We start from the raw sequence: 17,527 nt of genomic DNA on the forward strand, positions 1-17,527 counted from the left end.
TGTGCCCTTTTTCCTGTTTTGGATTACGTAGAGGAGCTCCTCCATTGTGTAGGGTTGATTTATTTCTAGGTTGTTATTGTTTGGTTCTTTTGTGGGTTTGTTTTCTGTTTTAAGTTTATCTTGGATTTTTTGGCTGAAGTTGCTGTTACTGCTAACGGCCGAAAAGTGGTTGGCGAGATTATTTGCTTTTTGGGCGGGGTTGGTTGAGTTGGTAATGTTAGGGGTTTTTTTATGTCGTTTTAAGCCTCTAATGGCGTGGACTTTGCGCCAGACCGTTCTGGCATCTGTACGGTTATTTATACCTTGGCAGAATTTTTTCCAGTCTCTACTTTTGGCTATTTGGACTAGTTTTTGAACCTGGTGGTTTATTTCGTGGGCTATGTTTAAATATTTGTAGTCGCGTTTTGCTTTATTGAAGGCTGATTTACGTTTTCGTCTAGTCTGTTCTATTTCCTCATTCCACCATGGTACCGTCGGTTTGCCTGTCTTAGATGTTTTTAAGGGGATGGAGGTTTTGGCTGCGTTTATTATATAGTGACTTCTACTGACTTTCTACCAGTTATAGTCCATAGAAAACCTAACCTTCGTGCATTGTGATATTAAGTATAGCAACACGATAAAGGTCAGAGGGGTGGATATTGTGATGACACCTGACAGAGGGGTGGATATTGTGATGACACCTGTCAGAGGGGTGGATATTGTGATGACACCTGTCAGAGGGGTGGATATTGTGATGACACCTATTAGAGGGGTGGATATTGAGATGACACCTGTCAGAGGGGTGGATATTGTGATGACACCTGACAGAGGGGTGAATATTGTGATGACACTTGTCAGAGGGGTGGATATTGTGATGACATCTGACAGAAGGGTGCTTATTGTAATGACACAGTCACCTGTCAGTGGGGTGGATATTGTGATGACACAGTCACCTGTCAGTGGGGTGGATATTCTGATAACACAGTCACCTGTCAGTGGGGTGGATATTGTGATGACAAAGTCACCTGTCAGTGGGGTGGATATTGTGATGACACAGTCACCTGTCAGTGGGGTGGATATTCTGATAACACAGTCACCTGTCAGTGGGGTGGATATTGTGATGACACAGTCACCTGTCAGTGGGGTGGATATTGTGATGACACAGTCACCTGTCAGTGGGGTGGATATTGTGATGACACAGTCACCTGTCAGTGGGGTGGATATTGTGATGACACAGTCACCTGTCAGTGGGGTGGATATTGTGATGACACAGTCACCTGTCAGTGGGGTGGATATTGTGATGACACAGTCACCTGTCAGTGGGGTGGATATTCTGATGACACAGTCACCTGTCAGTGGGGTGGATATTCTTATAACACAGTCACCTGTCAGTGGGGTGGATATTGTGATGACACAGTCACCTGTCAGTGGGGTGGATATTCTGATAACACAGTCACCTGTCAGTGGGGTGGATATTGTGATGACAAAGTCACCTGTCAGTGGGGTGGATATTGTGATGACACAGTCACCTGTCAGTGGGGTGGATATTCTGATAACACAGTCACCTGTCAGTGGGGTGGATATTGTGATGACACAGTCACCTGTCAGTGGGGTGGATATTGTGATGACACAGTCACCTGTCAGTGGGGTGGATATTGTGATGACACAGTCACCTGTCAGTGGGGTGGATATTGTGATGACACAGTCACCTGTCAGTGGGGTGGATATTGTGATGACACAGTCACCTGTCAGTGGGGTGGATATTGTGATGACACAGTCACCTGTCAGTGGGGTGGATATTCTGATGACACAGTCACCTGTCAGTGGGGTGGATATTCTTATAACACAGTCACCTGTCAGTGGGGTGGATATTGTGATGACACAGTCACCTGTCAGTGGGGTGGATATTCTGATAACACAGTCACCTGTCAGTGGGGTGGATATTGTGATGACAAAGTCACCTGTCAGTGGGGTGGATATTGTGATGACACAGTCACCTGTCAGTGGGGTGGATATTCTGATAACACAGTCACCTGTCAGTGGGGTGGATATTGTGATGACAAAGTCACCTGTCAGTGGGGTGGATATTGTGATGACACAGTCACCTGTCAGTGGGGTGGATATTGTGATGACACAGTCACCTGTCAGTGGGGTGGATATTGTGATGACACAGTCACCTGTCAGTGGGGTGGATATTGTGATGACACAGTCACCTGTCAGTGGGGTGGATATTGTGATGACACAGTCACCTGTCAGTGGGGTGCATATTGTTATGACACAGTCACCTGTCAGTGGGGTGGATATTGTGATGACACAGTCACCTGTCAGTGGGGTGCATATTGTGATAACACAGTTCCGTGGCACCTGTGAGACTGGCGGATTGTGAACACACAGTTACCTGTTAGAGGGGTTGATATTTTAAGGACACATGGACCTTTCGGAGGTGTAGATATTGTGATGACACAATTACCTAACAGAATGGTGAATATTGTGTTGACAAACCTACCTTGAGGAGGGGTGGAAATTGTGATGGCCCGACTCAACTTCCCCTCGGCAGTGTCGGAGAAGCCCCGGATCTGTACTCTGTAAGTTGAGTCCTCCTCGAGTGACGTCAGAAGGTTCTCCCTGCTCTGACCGAGCACCTGGTGTTGCCTAGTAACAGGGGGGCTCCCGTCCCGGCTCAGCTTGGTATACAGGATTTGAGACCCCTTAATGTAGACACGGGAGGCGGGGTCCTCTGGGAGCTGCCACATGAAGGCTATGGTGGAAAAGTTATAAGACCTGGCCTGGACTTCGGTCGGAGCATCGGGGACTGCAAGAATCAATGTGAATAATATCCCATTTTCTAATTAAAATTCTTCACATGGTATGTAATTAAGTTCATGCAATATCGATAGAGAGGTAAAACGAACTTACTTAGATAAAGGCGCTGAATTTAACATTTGAAACCTCCCGCAGGGCGTTAGGTTTCAAATTGAATTACCCTTTATCAAAGTGAAGTTGACCCGTGAAGATCCAGGGTAGAACAGATCTCCAGCAACCAACGCTTACCTTAAAAGACGATTGTGCTTGTCATAAGAGGCGACTAACGGGATCGGTGGTCAGGCTCACTGACTTGGTTGATGCATGTTATGGTACCCTAATTGCGTGGATTGGTGCCCATGATGTCAATCACTGGATTGTCTGGTTCAGACTCGATTATTTACAGACGGCCATCATATAGCTGGAGTATTGCAAAGTGCGGCGTTTAACAACAACCAAACAAGCAAGGTGAAGTCACTCTTGCCTACGGGACGTCACGTTTGTTAAGAGTCTGCCAGGCCTCTCATAACGTTACAAAATAGTTACATGTCCAACACCGCGACAAACTAAACCAAGGTAAAATTTCAAAATTCGGGAGACCCGTGAAGATTCCGGGGTAGAATAGGTCTTCAGCAACCAATGCTTGCTGTAAAAGGTGACTATGCCTGTCGTAAAAGGCGACTAACGGGATCGGGCGGTCAGGCTCGCTGACTTGGTTGATGCATGTCATCAATCCCAATTGCGTGGATTGATGCTCATGATTTTAATCACTGGATTGTCTGGTCCAGACTCGATTATTTACAGACCGCCGTCATATAGCTGAAATATTGCTGAGTGTGGCGTTAAACAACAAACCAACCAACCAACCAATCAAAATTCGGGAGAAGACCCAAAGCCGTAGAGATCTTCAAGAACAGATATGAAATGTAATCTAGTCCTCCTAAAATGTTTCGAAAATATATCTCCAGAGTTACGTCACATGTAAAATATCTCAGATACGTCATTGTCCCAGCAATTTGTCCAGATCCCGTATGGATAATGCTCACTCGATTGCCGATAGCCAAGGGCAGAGCTATATTTGTAAACACTGAAAGTAGTACCGACCTGACCCTCTATATTTGCATAGTTATAGATACATGTATAGTACCCAACGGATACTGTTTTGAGCCTTCATCACGCAAAGGCTCGCTATATACAACGATTATTCGTAATACAGGATATTGACCCTTCAAAAACACACAAGCGTGAAAATCTCTTTTTCATATAATTGGGTTCTTACACTCTATTATCAAAAAAGTATTTCTCAAACCTTACAAATGATACCAAATCATTTCAAGTTTTCATGGAATGTGCGCATTAATGTATCATGTCACAAGGTCAGTGGTTAGTAGTCAGTCGATCTGTGACAACAGTCAATATAATTTTAATTGAGACTTGTTTTATAGACAGTGGCATAACTATCATATAGGCAAAAAAAACACTTGCATTTTCAATGTCAATGATCACCTTTCGCGGCAATCCATCGGTCCGCCGGCTAGAGTAATTGCCCTTTGTCAAAGGGAAGCTACTCTAGTCTATGATAACGTTGTGGACACTCAGTCAGATGTCATCGCGTCAAAATGAAACAAGCATAATTTCGGCCAAACGCAAATATTTTTAATTTTGAAGAAGTGTACAAGTTAAAATATGGAAACTGATCCCACTAGCAGTCTCGCGTATTTGTTTCGCTTGTCTATACGTATATAAGGCCTGAGAAGGACACTGATTTACGACAGACTAGTAGTTTGATTATGATAACAATATAACCAGTATTATGTCCAAAAGACTGACCCGATCGGAGATAGACAAGGACGACGCCATGTTTGTTTGTAAACATTGAAAGTAGTCCCTACCTTATCTTTCATTCTATGGATGCCCTTTCATTGTTTCCTGCCCAGAAACCGATCTAACACATGATAAAAGAATGTATCACATTTCATTGACAGTTACTATTCAAAGAATCATGTATAAGTGATTTTTTTTTAAATCCTCTTGTACAGTTTGTACTCACTGAAAGGCGCTGTCTCAACTGGAATCTGTTGTGACAATATCCCCTCCCCACTATGGAGGATGGAGGCGACATCAGCCAGGTAGACTGTGCTGGGGGTGAGACCCTGGAATGTGTGGGTGAGGACTGCAGGAATCTCCTCCCGGACGCGGCTGTTGTTCGTCCTGTCTGTAAGGTAGACAGCGAACCCAGTGATGTTTCTCTCTTCCACAGGGGCGTCCCACGTCAAGACAAACTCGTCAAACGACACCCGTGTTGTCTTCAGATCCATAGGCTCAGCTGATACCACTTTAATGGAGAAACATAAGTATTTGGTATACACGATCGTGGTTTTAAGAGTAAAGGATGTAGAACCCTGACTACTTTTGTCTTGAGTCCTTTTGGCTGATAATACAAAGGGGATTGTGAAACAACAGTCTATGCTTGTGATTAAAATGGTCGAGTGACCAAATTAAGTTCTGGTTATGTGATTGTGACACAAATAATAATCAATTCAAGTGTTATGTGATGAAAATACGAAGACTATTTTGGTTCTCACTAAAAAAAAAATTAATTTGTGAAATCTAAAATACTGTATAATGTATCCAACACTTTCGTCGCTAAAATCACCGATACTGTTTATTGCTAATTGATTGTGTGTAATTGCACCACGCTATCTTTGAATGAGAATGATGAACTCACTGGTTTTGACTGATATCTGTCGACTGAGCTCGCCCTTCTCTGTCTTGGTGTTCACGCTCACCATCAGATTGTACTCCGTGTCGGGTTCAAGGGAGGTAATCAGCGAGTTCTGCTTGCCCCCATAATGCTCCAGTAGACTCCACTTCTCAACCGGAAGTCGGGATCGCGACCGGTCATACTGGATATTAAAGCCGATGACGTACTGCCTTGCAAACAGATCATCTGGTGCCTTCCACTCTACGTACACAGCAGTAGCGTTTACTGGGTGGGCCTTTACCTCAGTAGGAGCCCTTGGAACTGGAACAAATGCGTTTATACGTAATGAATAGGATCTACTTGCATCAGATCCACAGTTTCCACATCATCCTCACTGGACAGTTGTGCATGCATCTAACGGAATAGTAAGTGCAAAGTTTGACTGTGATGTGTGGTGAGGTCAAAATAAGTTTAACGTGGAGGTCAAAATAATTTATCTTATAATATCGATGTATATGTATTTAGGAGGGGGTGGGGTGCTTGTACTAGGTCGGACAAATGCGGGCTAATGATGCTAGCCCACGAATGACTATTTTATAGTGCTAGCCCAATGAGAAACCATGCCACAGCTTAACATGGATGACCCTTCAGACACAGTATACTGACTCGGGTGACGACTAGTGCTTCTTTTATCCCCTTACTGCCAAGCACAAGGCAGACTATCATGTGCTCACAATTTTCGCAAACGGCTGGTGCCATCACTGATTTTCAGTGGTCCATTCATATAATTTTTACAGCTATATTTTCCCTTAATGTCAAATGGAATCTGTTCCTGTGGATAATCTGATTATGTCTGAATTATTCTAAATTACAAACGAATCATTGGGGCCCACATTCTGTATATTTCAGACCACAATAAACACTAATGCGTTGCTTTGATCCAATAGATGACCTGTCCATACCTGTAGAGTTTGCTACTTTTGTCTTGACAATTACTCACTGTAAGGGACCTGTGATCGAGGCTGGAATAGGTCGTTAGCAACCCGTTGATCGATGCTCATGCTCATGATGGCAATCGCTGGATTGTCTGGTCCAGACTCGATTATTTACAGACGCAGTCATAAACCTGGAGTACTGCTGAGTGCGGCGTTAAACAACAACAACAACAACAACAACAACAAAACTCACTGTAAGGATTGGTTTTGACCTCAATTGTTTTGGACGACTTTCCCTCGTGTTCACCAATGAGAGCTGACACCCTGATCCCATATGCTCTGTCTGGCAGCAGGTTATCGATTCTAAAGTTGAGTTTTGGTGGTATCTGCCTGGTCTGTTCCGTCCCTTCGATGGTGTCGAAAGTAATCACTTTGAAGCTGGTGATGTTCCGTTGTTTTATAGGCGCCTTCCACGATATGCTGATGGAGCTGAATAGTACCTCTGTTACTTTCAGACGCCGTGGTTTCTCAGACATCACTGCACATAGACGTTATCAACATGATGCATCAACGTTAAATTTGCATACTTTGCACAGCTTTTAACGATATTGCAGTGTTATGATCCGTAGATGCGCATGAGCAAATTATGAATAGAATAGCCATAAAGGGTATCAAGCCTAACCATCCAACCTACACACATAAAAAATTCCAAATGTACATTAATTATGATGTATATTTCCCCCCAAAAAGGGGAAAGGTCGAGCGTTATAATTCTCCAATATTTGCAAATGTGCATTTTAGAAAATGCCTAAGCTCATTGGTCAGTGGCTTCATTGTTGAGAACAATTAGATAAGACGTCACACATCAGGTCGTCTGAAACAAAGACTAACTTTACTGAAGTTTCTTGGCAGGCTTAACGTGTCATACATTCTTGTTACTTTAGTTTCTTTCTAAAACGACAATGAGTAAAATACAAAATACCCTACCCTACTCTCAGAATCTTTTCGTATGAATGCCTCGTGAATCACAATAGTGTAAGACCTGATCTTTTGTACGAGACAGATAACCCGTAAATTCATTGCATCTCGTTGGTTATTATCCATGTCCTTACTATTCACAGCTAGCCAGTTAGAAAACACAACCTTTGATGCCAGTCTTTGTCTTGATGCTAACCACAAAAACTTCTGTAATGCTTACACAACCTTGACGCCAACAATAGTCTCTGTGCTAGCCACTACTTACAGATTACACCACGACCACCATATTGGAGTTCATGAAAGTAACAATTTTTGAAGATGCTCTGTCCATAAGCTGTTTATCTACTCACATGTTTGTGTGCGCTTTCCTCTTGTGTATTTGCCCTGTTGGGTCTCTGTCTCTGACCTCATCCGTATCTTGTACTCTGTGTCCCCTTCCAGCCCTGTGATGTATGCATGGTCTTCACCCTCATCAACCTCAAGACTCCATGTCTCCTTCACCCTCTGGAACCGATCCAGAAGGCTGTACTCTACACGGTAGAGCGTGATGTAGTCGTGTGATCCTATGCTGTCTGGCACCTTCCAGTGAACGAGGAGGGTGGATTGATTGAGTGGCGTCACTGTCACATCCTCGATAACAGCAGGCACTGTATCAGAAGTATCAAATTCAGTCAAAACTTTGTTTAGAACTTTGAACAGGCAGTTGCACGACATTGTTTGAAAGAGTTTGTGAACAAACCAACAGTTATTGATTCGACAATATATTATAAAGGAACACTGATACTACTGTATCCCTTCTATTGTAATGTTTCAAAATCACACTGTTTGTCACATGTATAAACACTATTGATAGTGTAATTCTCTAAATACCCTGTACCAATAAGGCGAACTGTGCTCGAAATAACAACATGTGTTGGTATTAGTAAAAGTGAAAATATTGCATGCACATTAATATCACACATACACATTAATGTCCATGCACCATAGACATGATAACAAAACGCACACCCCATACCATTTATGTCAACATTTAAAACGTTATAAGGGCCAAGAGTGAACCAAATAATATGTATAATACAAACATATAGATCTCAAAACATGCCAGAGTTGTGGCGACAATTATCAATTTATTTCCCATAGTCAGCCAGGAGGTGCTTCCAAAGGAGAGAAATACATTGACCAATATTCTCTAATCTCACCAAATGGCTTTGTTACAAATTCCAGTACATCAGAAGTCTTTCCTTGAAGTGATCCAAGCAGTGATGTCACTGTCAGTTTGTAAGTCCGGTCTGCTTTGAGATTGGTGACAGTATAGCGAGAATTCGGTAGTGTCTCTTGACTTGTGACCTCTCCAGTGAAGTTATCAGTCAGGAGGACTTCAAAACCTGCAATATTTCTCTGCTCGGTAGGGGCATACCACGACAGCTCAACTTGGTTAAACTCGATATTTGTTGTCCTCACTGCCCGCGGTTTGTCAGACTCAACTGAAATGGAAGCATTTGCATCGACCCAATCATTTTCAAACCATTGAATAAAACATATATGCAGGTTAAAAAAATTTACATGATATGAAACTTTGATGTTCTCTCGTTTGTTGAATGTCATATGAGATTGTCATGTTTTCAATTTTAGTGGCACACCCAGCAATAATTTAATACAGACTCACGTGTGCGCACAATTATTGACGGGCTCAGCGCTCCATTCTCAGTCAGAGTCTCAGCACGCACGCGCAGTATATAGCTGGTGTCTGCATCCAGGGAGCTGATGATGGCTGTGTTGGACTGCCCTGACACTTGCACACTTCTCACATCAGTCACCCTCTGACTTCTTTCTAACTTGTTGTATGTAATGCGGTAGCGAAGGATGTAGCTACGGGTTTCATTGTTGACTGTGGGTGTCCACTCCACCAGAACAGCAGTGTCATTCAGTGGCCTTGATGCAATATTGTCAGGGGCATCAGGCACTGTGAAAAGTATCGTGTATCAAATATAAACTTTGGGATAATGACGGTGAAGAACACATCGTCTCTATTCAGATAAGGTTCTCGAAGACGATCTGTTAGTGATGTGATGAAATCATTATAAAAGACTTACCAAAAGGCAGTGTTTTGAACTCAAATACATCTGAAGACTTCCCTTCTTGATCACCCATCTGGGACGTAATGACAAGTTCGTACTGGGTGTCAGCAAAGAGGCCTGACACAATGTGCACTGTACGTGGTGGTATGACACTCCTGGTTACCTCTTCTGTTTTGAGATTATGGAGCACAAGGTGAAAGTTTGTAATGTTCCTCTGTGTAACCGGGGCATACCAGGACAACCTGGCTTGGTTGAACTGTATACGGGATGCTTGTAATCCTAATGGTTTATCTGTTTCGACTGCAAACAACCACATCGATCTGACATCAGTAATGTGCGGTTTATGGAGGGTTTAAGACGTTGTTTTACATGGCCCATGTGCTCAAAAGATTGATCAATATTCCTTTTTTATTGCATTCAAACATTGATTTGCATCTCACAATTTTAGAAACAGATTTGTAAGATGCGGAGGAACAATCATATTTTCTTTTCCACAATTCTTTTGTAGAGTTAAGCAGTTATAAAACAAGCAGCATTCACAAATCATATTAGCATATGCTGTAACTCACGAGTCTGAAAAACGAGTGGTTCACTATATTGCCCCTTTTCCGTCAACGTCTCAGCCCGCACACGTACTCTGTAGCTGGTGTCAGCATCAAGTGATGTAATGACTGCCATGCTGGAACTCCCTGCAACCTGCACGCCTTCTTCACCTCCATCGCCTCTACTTCTGTCCTCCTTGCTGTAGGCGATGTTGTAACCCACAACGTAGCCGCGTGTTTCATCATTCACAGTTGGCGTCCATTTCACCACAAGAGTGGTTTCATTAGGAGATGTTATCGTGACATCACTTGGTGCTTCCGGAACTGCCAAGAAGAGTCACCAGGAAGTCATACAGTGATTGCCACCAGCGCGAAAGTCTACATTATGCCACTTTGAAACTATCATGTTTTGCATAACAATGACACTGAACAATTTGCTTTCCAAGTATTCAGTAACACATAATGAACTTCTGATAACTGAATCAGGACTGTGCTTATATCCTTAGATAATACAAAACTGGATAGATATTCTGATATAGTTTCTTCAATATTTATCCTTGGATGTTGATAAAATGTATGGGCATTCAACAAGTTTTTATAGATGTCAACTACAAAGTCTTGTTTTCTACAAATATTTTCCATATTTACAACTAACCAAAAGGCAGGGTCCTGAAGGAAAGCAGGTCTGAAGTCTTCCCTTTGTGGTCCCCAAGTTGAGATGTCACACTAAATGTGTACTCCCTGTCAGGTTTAAGGCCTGACAGTGTATACTGCAAGATTGGGGGCGTGTTCAGTTCTGCCATGCCTCCTCCGTCAACATCACTGAGCACAAGCTGGAACCCGCTGATGCCTCTATCATTAATAGGGGCATACCATAACACCCCTACTTGGTTGAACTCTATTTTACTGGTCCTTAGTGACACAGGCTTGTCAGATACAACTGCAGGGATAAATTCAAGGTTCAGATTATAGTTTGTACTCCAATCTAATCTTTTGTTATTTTAAATGAATGATTGCTTCACATTTATGACTATGAACAGTTAATCTTGGATGTTATTTTGCGATTTTAAGGCATAGATAGTAAAGTGTAAATTACGTGTATTCATATAGATTGGTTTGGTATACTCTCCCGCCTCCGTCAGAGTCTCTGCACGAATGCGCAATCTGTAGCTGGTGTCTGGGGCCAGGGCAGAGATGACAGCCATGTTGACATCTAAAACCTGCAGACTCTCCTCATCTCGACGCATGCCATCTTGTTTACTGTAGACGATGGTGTACCCGCGTATGTACCTGCGTGTTTCTTCATCAACGGTTGGCGTCCATTCCAACAGCACAGCGGTGTCATTCAACGGTGTTGTGCGAATGTTACCCGGGGGACCAGGAACTGCCAAGGGATATTTGATAGTCAAAGACTCATGCTGTTTGATCAGGATGGTTTGTTATTGTTTCCATTCCTGTTTGGTAAAGTACTGTTAGAGTCCAGCTCGAGAGGAGCCCATGCAGAAAGAAGGTGAGGTAGTTTGGGCAGTTGTATGTCGGAGCATACTGATATCTAATTTATCACTATAAGTCTAATAATCTGAATGTAGTTTTGATTAACATTACCATTCCGTCATGCTTATGAGCGGGATTTTAACCTAAGCAAAATGTAAACATTTATATCCACATATTTTAGGGGAAAAAGGTAGGCACCGCCTGTAAACGTTTACTGTCGCCCGACCACAAATGTAATCATTTTAGTAATGACGAGGACTAGTTATGCATGGTTAAAATATGAATGTTTATCAGAGGTTTGTTAAAACAGGGCATACATCCAAGCGCTAATCGAAATTATTCTGTAATATTAATTCTTGTTCTACATGGCTCGTAGGTGATTATCTGACAGCCAAATGCAGGAATGTTCTCCAGAACTGTTGATCGTCAACTCGGTTCCCATCCTTCAGTTAAATGAAGACTCATTGAAGCATCAGTAAAGCAATGAGGTAAAGGACGTCCAAGGTCTGAATGTCCTCTTGTGATATTTGGTCTTCATATGCACGACAGCTATAGGCTTGAATCACACATAACATACATAACTATTGCACAAAACCATGTGACAAAACTAAAAGGTACAGGCTTAAATATAGGGTTGCCATTTGGTTTTCAATTATTTTGATCAATGAAATGTCACTTCTGAATTTTCGTGGTTTACACTGAGATGTCTCCAGTTTTGGAACAGACAGACACATCTTGAGGCTCTAGTCAATGGTTTGGAAGTAAGATATATCGTTGTGTCATCAGCATAGATGTGGAATAGGTTGATATTTTATGGCTGTAGTGTTAAAATATGTGCTGAAAGAATTGGATTGAAAACCAGAAACTTGTGAAACCAAACCAAAGATTCTTCTTTCTGAGACACACATGCTGATCGTGTCATGTCAGCGTTGTTCCAGGTATGCCATCCAGGTATATATTGTGTGCAGAAAGGCATGTAGATGGTTCACATAGGAAGGCAGGAGCACCAGCTCCATCAGTGAAAAAAAGTAACAAGAAGATCATGGTGTGAATATTGTCAAAAATGATAAATATTTAAGGATGGGCAAAAATAATCCTATTCTTTGTCACACTACTGTGTCAAAAAGACATCTATGTGAACGTACTGTTGTGACCATGGGTTGATAATGTGTACAGCTGTAGATATATCTCAATACTGACATACATGTATGTAACAGAGATCCTAAGACACATGTGGGTAAACATGAAGAGTACTTACCGTAGTATTTACACTGCCAATATACAACTCGATGGACAATGCATACTGCTGTGGGAATAACAGATGCTGCTGCTTAAACATCATGAACACAAATATCCTTCATTTTATAAAAGGAGCAAGCATTCCAACATCTTGTGCGGGCGATTGTCATATCATTTTCAGTATTGCGACAACAAATGGCATCGTCATCCATTTAAAGGTTCTGTAGGAAGATTCAAAACTTGCTTGCTCCAAACTAAACTGCTCACTTGAAAAATTGTGTTCACACTTTTGGTATTGTGATTGGTATGATGGTCCATCATTGGTTTTCAGATTCAGCAGACGAATGATTTCCCAGCAGTATGCGGGTACCAGTATGAGAACCAATGACAAACACCTACGTTATTCAACTTTGATAAAAGTAAGAAAAAAACATAAAGTAATAATAATAATTTTGTAACTGAATCAAGCAAATGCTGATGGAGGAGAGAGTAAGTGTTTTCATTTTCAATTACTCTCTTCATTATCTTCCCAGATCATGGCCTTTGAACATATGTGCTAGGACTAGACAAACCACTTTTTAATACATGCAAAATGGACTATGCCTTTCACTTTTTGATGAGGCTGGTCAGAGATTGTCAATGGAGACACAAAGTGTTCACATAAATATACATGATGTCAATCAATCAAAATGTAAGTTGCTGTAAACAGATTACATGCCTTCTTCATAATGCTTTACACATTCTGACCTCATATCATTGACCTCACACGCTAGAAGACAGTACAAAGCAAAAGAGGCATAACAGATCCACAGGATTAGATAAAGCCTCTAGTTCTACCAAAACACAACATGCTGTCAATGCTGTAAGAAAGAGGCATGCATCATTAATATAATGTTACTTATGTGTGCAGACAGGATACGAGGGGATATCAGGACCTTTTAGTCTGGCAAATCCACGTTGCCGTTCTGTTTACTGACTTGTTAATAACTCATTTCGACTCTGAGGTATCCTTCTTCTAAGCATTGAAATCGACAACAATGAGGATAGAGCAGTCATATAAATTTCTTACCACAGACAGGCAATCACCAGCGAATTTTGATAAACGGCTGCATGGTGTTTTTATGGGAAGCTGGCTCATCACACGCCACAAGTAAACGTTTGGTTAAGGAATTTCAGCGTGGGAGAGAGAGTCTGTAAAATGACCCCGTCTTAGGTCAACCCAGCACCAGCACCACGAAAGAAAATATTGCCGCCGTCCACAACCTAATCCTGAGTGAGTGAGTTACGATTTAAAGTCACATCGGCAATAAGTCAGCCATATAGTCCTAGTTCTGAACAATAGGCGCATTAGACTCCATGAGTTAGAAAGGACGAGCGTCTTCTTGTATAGGTCGCAACAAGCCTTCATGGACGTATACATAATGACAAATGTTCGTGCCCTATTTATTTACGAGGACCAAGGTTGGTGTTCTGGATTTGACCTTCTACAAAACATGAATGATTCAACCGACCTCGAAAGAGAAGTAGCAAGTGTGTCGAAGTGATAAATGTTGAAAAATAACTACAGCTCACGACGATATATCAGTTCTATGTACACTGGGATGAACAAGTTGTGATACCCCCTCGTATGTGAAAAACAGAGTTAACGCTTCAGAGTTAATACAATTCATGGTTTAGGTGCATTTCATATATTTGATTACTTGCGGTGAACATGCTTCCAGAACATAACATTTATACGTCACGGATTCAAATACAATGCATTCAGCTGTATGCTCCAAAGATATAGCGTTAAGCTAAAAACAGATACTGACCGTAAGAATATGTCAAAGTTATTATCTGTGTTTATAAACCCATTATGTGAATGAATATGTGTCTGTGCTTGTTTAAGTCTTCAAAGCTATTCGGGCAAGATTATGCATATAGTTGCATGACATACGAATGTGTACCAGTACTATGTATTGGTATTTGCACGTGTAAGTTATTGGGTAGTGGTTGTTAACAAGTTGAGACTTTGAAAGATCGCGTCAATGTTAGCATTTCAGTTATGTGTCATTCTTCAATAAACTTCCAGCTCCTAGGCGATGCGGACTTAAAATCCTGCTGACATCTCACGATGTTGAACTCCATGAAATGGGGATTCCAACCATCCACCAGCGGATCCTGATGACTATGAAAGACATCCCCACACAGCCCCATGTAACTATAGACCTAGAAATCAGATGTTGATAACAATCCCCAACTCACCGAAAGGAAGAGTTTGGAATTCCATGGCGTCTGATTCCTTCCCCTGCTTGTCTTCAAATAGTGACGTCACAGTCAGTGTGTACTTCCGGTCTGGTTTGAGCTTCTCGAAGGCAAACTGTTGGACGGGCCCGATACGCTGGATTTGTTCGTCATTGTCAATGACATCGGTCAGTGCAAGCCTAAAGCCGGTGATGTTACGTTGTTGCACAGCGGCATACCAGGACACGCGCGCTTCGTTGAATTGAATGTCTGTCAGACGCAGTGACTGAGGCTTATCAGACACATCTGTAACAGATATGTGGTTAAGGGTATATTTGTTGCAAATCATCTTTCACAAACACATAACATGGTTTCGGTAGATAAAGGTTAACAAACTCGTGTAGTATAGTATGTGTGTCCAGAGATACAGTTCCTTTCTGGGAGAAGATCATCAAGTGCGTGTCTTCTAAGCCAGAGGGTTAACATTCACGAGCCAGGTTAGAAAGAAGATATGAAGACGTATGAAGTTAGGTCAACAATGATGTGTGTAGAAGGTTAACATACACGTGTGTAGTAAGGAAGAAGGTTTTAACATGCGTGTTGACAGGAAGAGGTGTAACAGACACGCGAGCTAGGTGGGGAGAGGATTTACATACACTTTTGCAGTTAGGAAGATGGTTAAAAGACACGTTAGTATTTAGGAAGAGGGTTAACAAGCGCAAGTGTATTTAGGAGAGGGTAACATACATATGCGTTTGTTAGGAAGATGTACAGACACGTGTGCCGTAAGGAAGGTGGTTTACAGACACGTGTGCCGTAAGGAAGGTGGTTTACAGACACGTGTGCCGTAAGGATGATGGTTTACAGACACGTGTGCCGTAAGGAAGATGGTTTACAGACACGTGTGCCATAAGGAAGATGGTTTACAGACAGTTGTGCCGTAAGGAAGATGGTTTACAGACACGTGTGCTGTAAGGAAGATGGTTTACAGACTCGTGTGCCGTAAGGAAGATGGTTTACAGACACGTGTGCCATAAGGAAGATGGTTTACAGACACGTGTGCCGTAAGGAAGATGGTTTACAGACACGTGTGCCATAAGGAAGATGGTTTACAGACACGTGTGCCGTAAGGAAGATGGTTTACAGACACGTGTGCCATAAGGAAGGTGGTTTACAGACACGTGTGCCATAAGGAAGATGGTTTACAGACACGTGTGCCGTAAGGAAGATGGTTTACAGACACGTGTGCCATAAGGAAGGTGGTTTAAAGACTCGTGTGTCTTAAGGAAGGTGGTTTACGGACTCGTGTGCCATAAGGAAGATGGTTTACAGACACGTGTGCCGTTAGGTAAATGGTTTACAGACACGTGTGCATTTGGGAAGGTGGTTACAGGTGGAGGGTAAACGAAACATATGTAGTTCGGAAGAAGCCTGAGGTTTACAACCATGTATCGTGTAATGATGAAGGTGTGTAGTAGAGAAGAGGAATAGAGAGGCATGTGCAGTAAAGGTGAGAAGTTACAGACCCTTGTTATAAGGTGGACACAAAAACATGTTTGTAGTAAGGAAGAGAGGTTATAGACACTTGTTATGACGTGTACAAAAAGACAGTTGTGTAGTAAGTACGAAAGGTTACAGGCACTTGTTATGAAAAGGACAAAAAGACATTTGTTGTATGAAGTGGACAAAACTATAAGAGTGTTGTAAGGAGTGACTGAGTTAAAATTAAAGGTCGCTTCAATCATATAGCGACGAGACCAAGTTGATATATTCACAATTGGGTCATGAATGCAAAGTTATAGACAGTTCTTGTTAGACAGTGGACAAATAGACAGGTGTGTAGTGAGGAAGAGAGTCGACAGCCACATGTACATTGCTTTTGCTACTGAGTAGGAAACTTGTTTATCTACTTGCATGTTTTCACAAGATTCGGGAGACTATACTGCCCCTTTTCCGTCTGCGTCTCAGCGCGCACACGCACTCTGTAGCTTGTGTCAGCAGCCAGAGAGGTGATCGTCGCCATTTTGGAGTCCTCAGGTACCAACAGACTCTCTTCAGGTCCACCCTCTGTATTGCTTCCCTGTCTGGTGTAGGCGATGTTGTAACTCGTGACGTAGCGACGAGTGTCTTCATCCACGGTTGGCGTCCACTGCACCATGACAGCGGTGTCGTTCAGAGGCGTTGCAACAACACCAACTGGGGAGGTAGGGACTGCAAGTGTAAGAACGTCAATATTCAGTTTCTTACGGCCATGTGATACAGTACGTGCAAAATAAATCATAAGTGACACATCGATATCTGGTTTCATGTCCTTTCTTCGTGGTAGGCACGTTGTTAAAGAGCATGACGAAATGCAGACAATATACTCTCAGAAATATAACCTGTTTGTCAATGACACAAGACAGACACATTCTCCATGTCCTTTTCTTTTAAATTATGACAACTACATCGACATACCACATAGCAAATAGCATATTTGACACTGGACATATAGACACAGGCACATTTGGAAGCGACAAACGTAACACCGTAAACTGTCGTTGGATATTGACT

The 17,527-nt window shown here is 42.2% G+C and overlaps 1 protein-coding gene across 4 annotated transcripts in view; it reads right to left on the bottom strand.

The window, feature by feature from the left end:
• The window catches only part of LOC139479101 (protein sidekick-1-like), a 101,928-nt gene that overhangs the window by 25,253 nt on the left and 59,148 nt on the right, over positions 1 to 17,527 (bottom strand). For 3 of the 4 annotated variants that reach the window (XM_071261866.1, XM_071261865.1, XM_071261864.1), the window contains 13 exons: positions 16,889 to 17,185; positions 14,996 to 15,280; positions 11,115 to 11,402; positions 10,674 to 10,958; positions 10,046 to 10,342; positions 9,492 to 9,776; positions 9,065 to 9,361; positions 8,598 to 8,882; positions 7,749 to 8,045; positions 6,674 to 6,958; positions 5,510 to 5,806; positions 4,832 to 5,116; positions 2,486 to 2,791 (listed from right to left, as the gene is read on the bottom strand). In XM_071261866.1, coding sequence (XP_071117967.1) covers positions 2,486 to 2,791; positions 4,832 to 5,116; positions 5,510 to 5,806; positions 6,674 to 6,958; positions 7,749 to 8,045; positions 8,598 to 8,882; positions 9,065 to 9,361; positions 9,492 to 9,776; positions 10,046 to 10,342; positions 10,674 to 10,958; positions 11,115 to 11,402; positions 14,996 to 15,280; positions 16,889 to 17,185 — 3,789 coding nt within the window. The remainder of the gene's footprint in view (positions 1 to 2,485; positions 2,792 to 4,831; positions 5,117 to 5,509; positions 5,807 to 6,673; positions 6,959 to 7,748; positions 8,046 to 8,597; positions 8,883 to 9,064; positions 9,362 to 9,491; positions 9,777 to 10,045; positions 10,343 to 10,673; positions 10,959 to 11,114; positions 11,403 to 14,995; positions 15,281 to 16,888; positions 17,186 to 17,527) is intronic. The other variant, XM_071261867.1, reaches the window with a different exon arrangement.

Source organism: Haliotis cracherodii, unplaced genomic scaffold (assembly GCF_022045235.1).
Source record: "Haliotis cracherodii isolate W230 unplaced genomic scaffold, xgHalCrac1.p SCAF_4, whole genome shotgun sequence".
Classification (NCBI taxonomy): Eukaryota; Metazoa; Mollusca; class Gastropoda; order Lepetellida; family Haliotidae; genus Haliotis; species Haliotis cracherodii.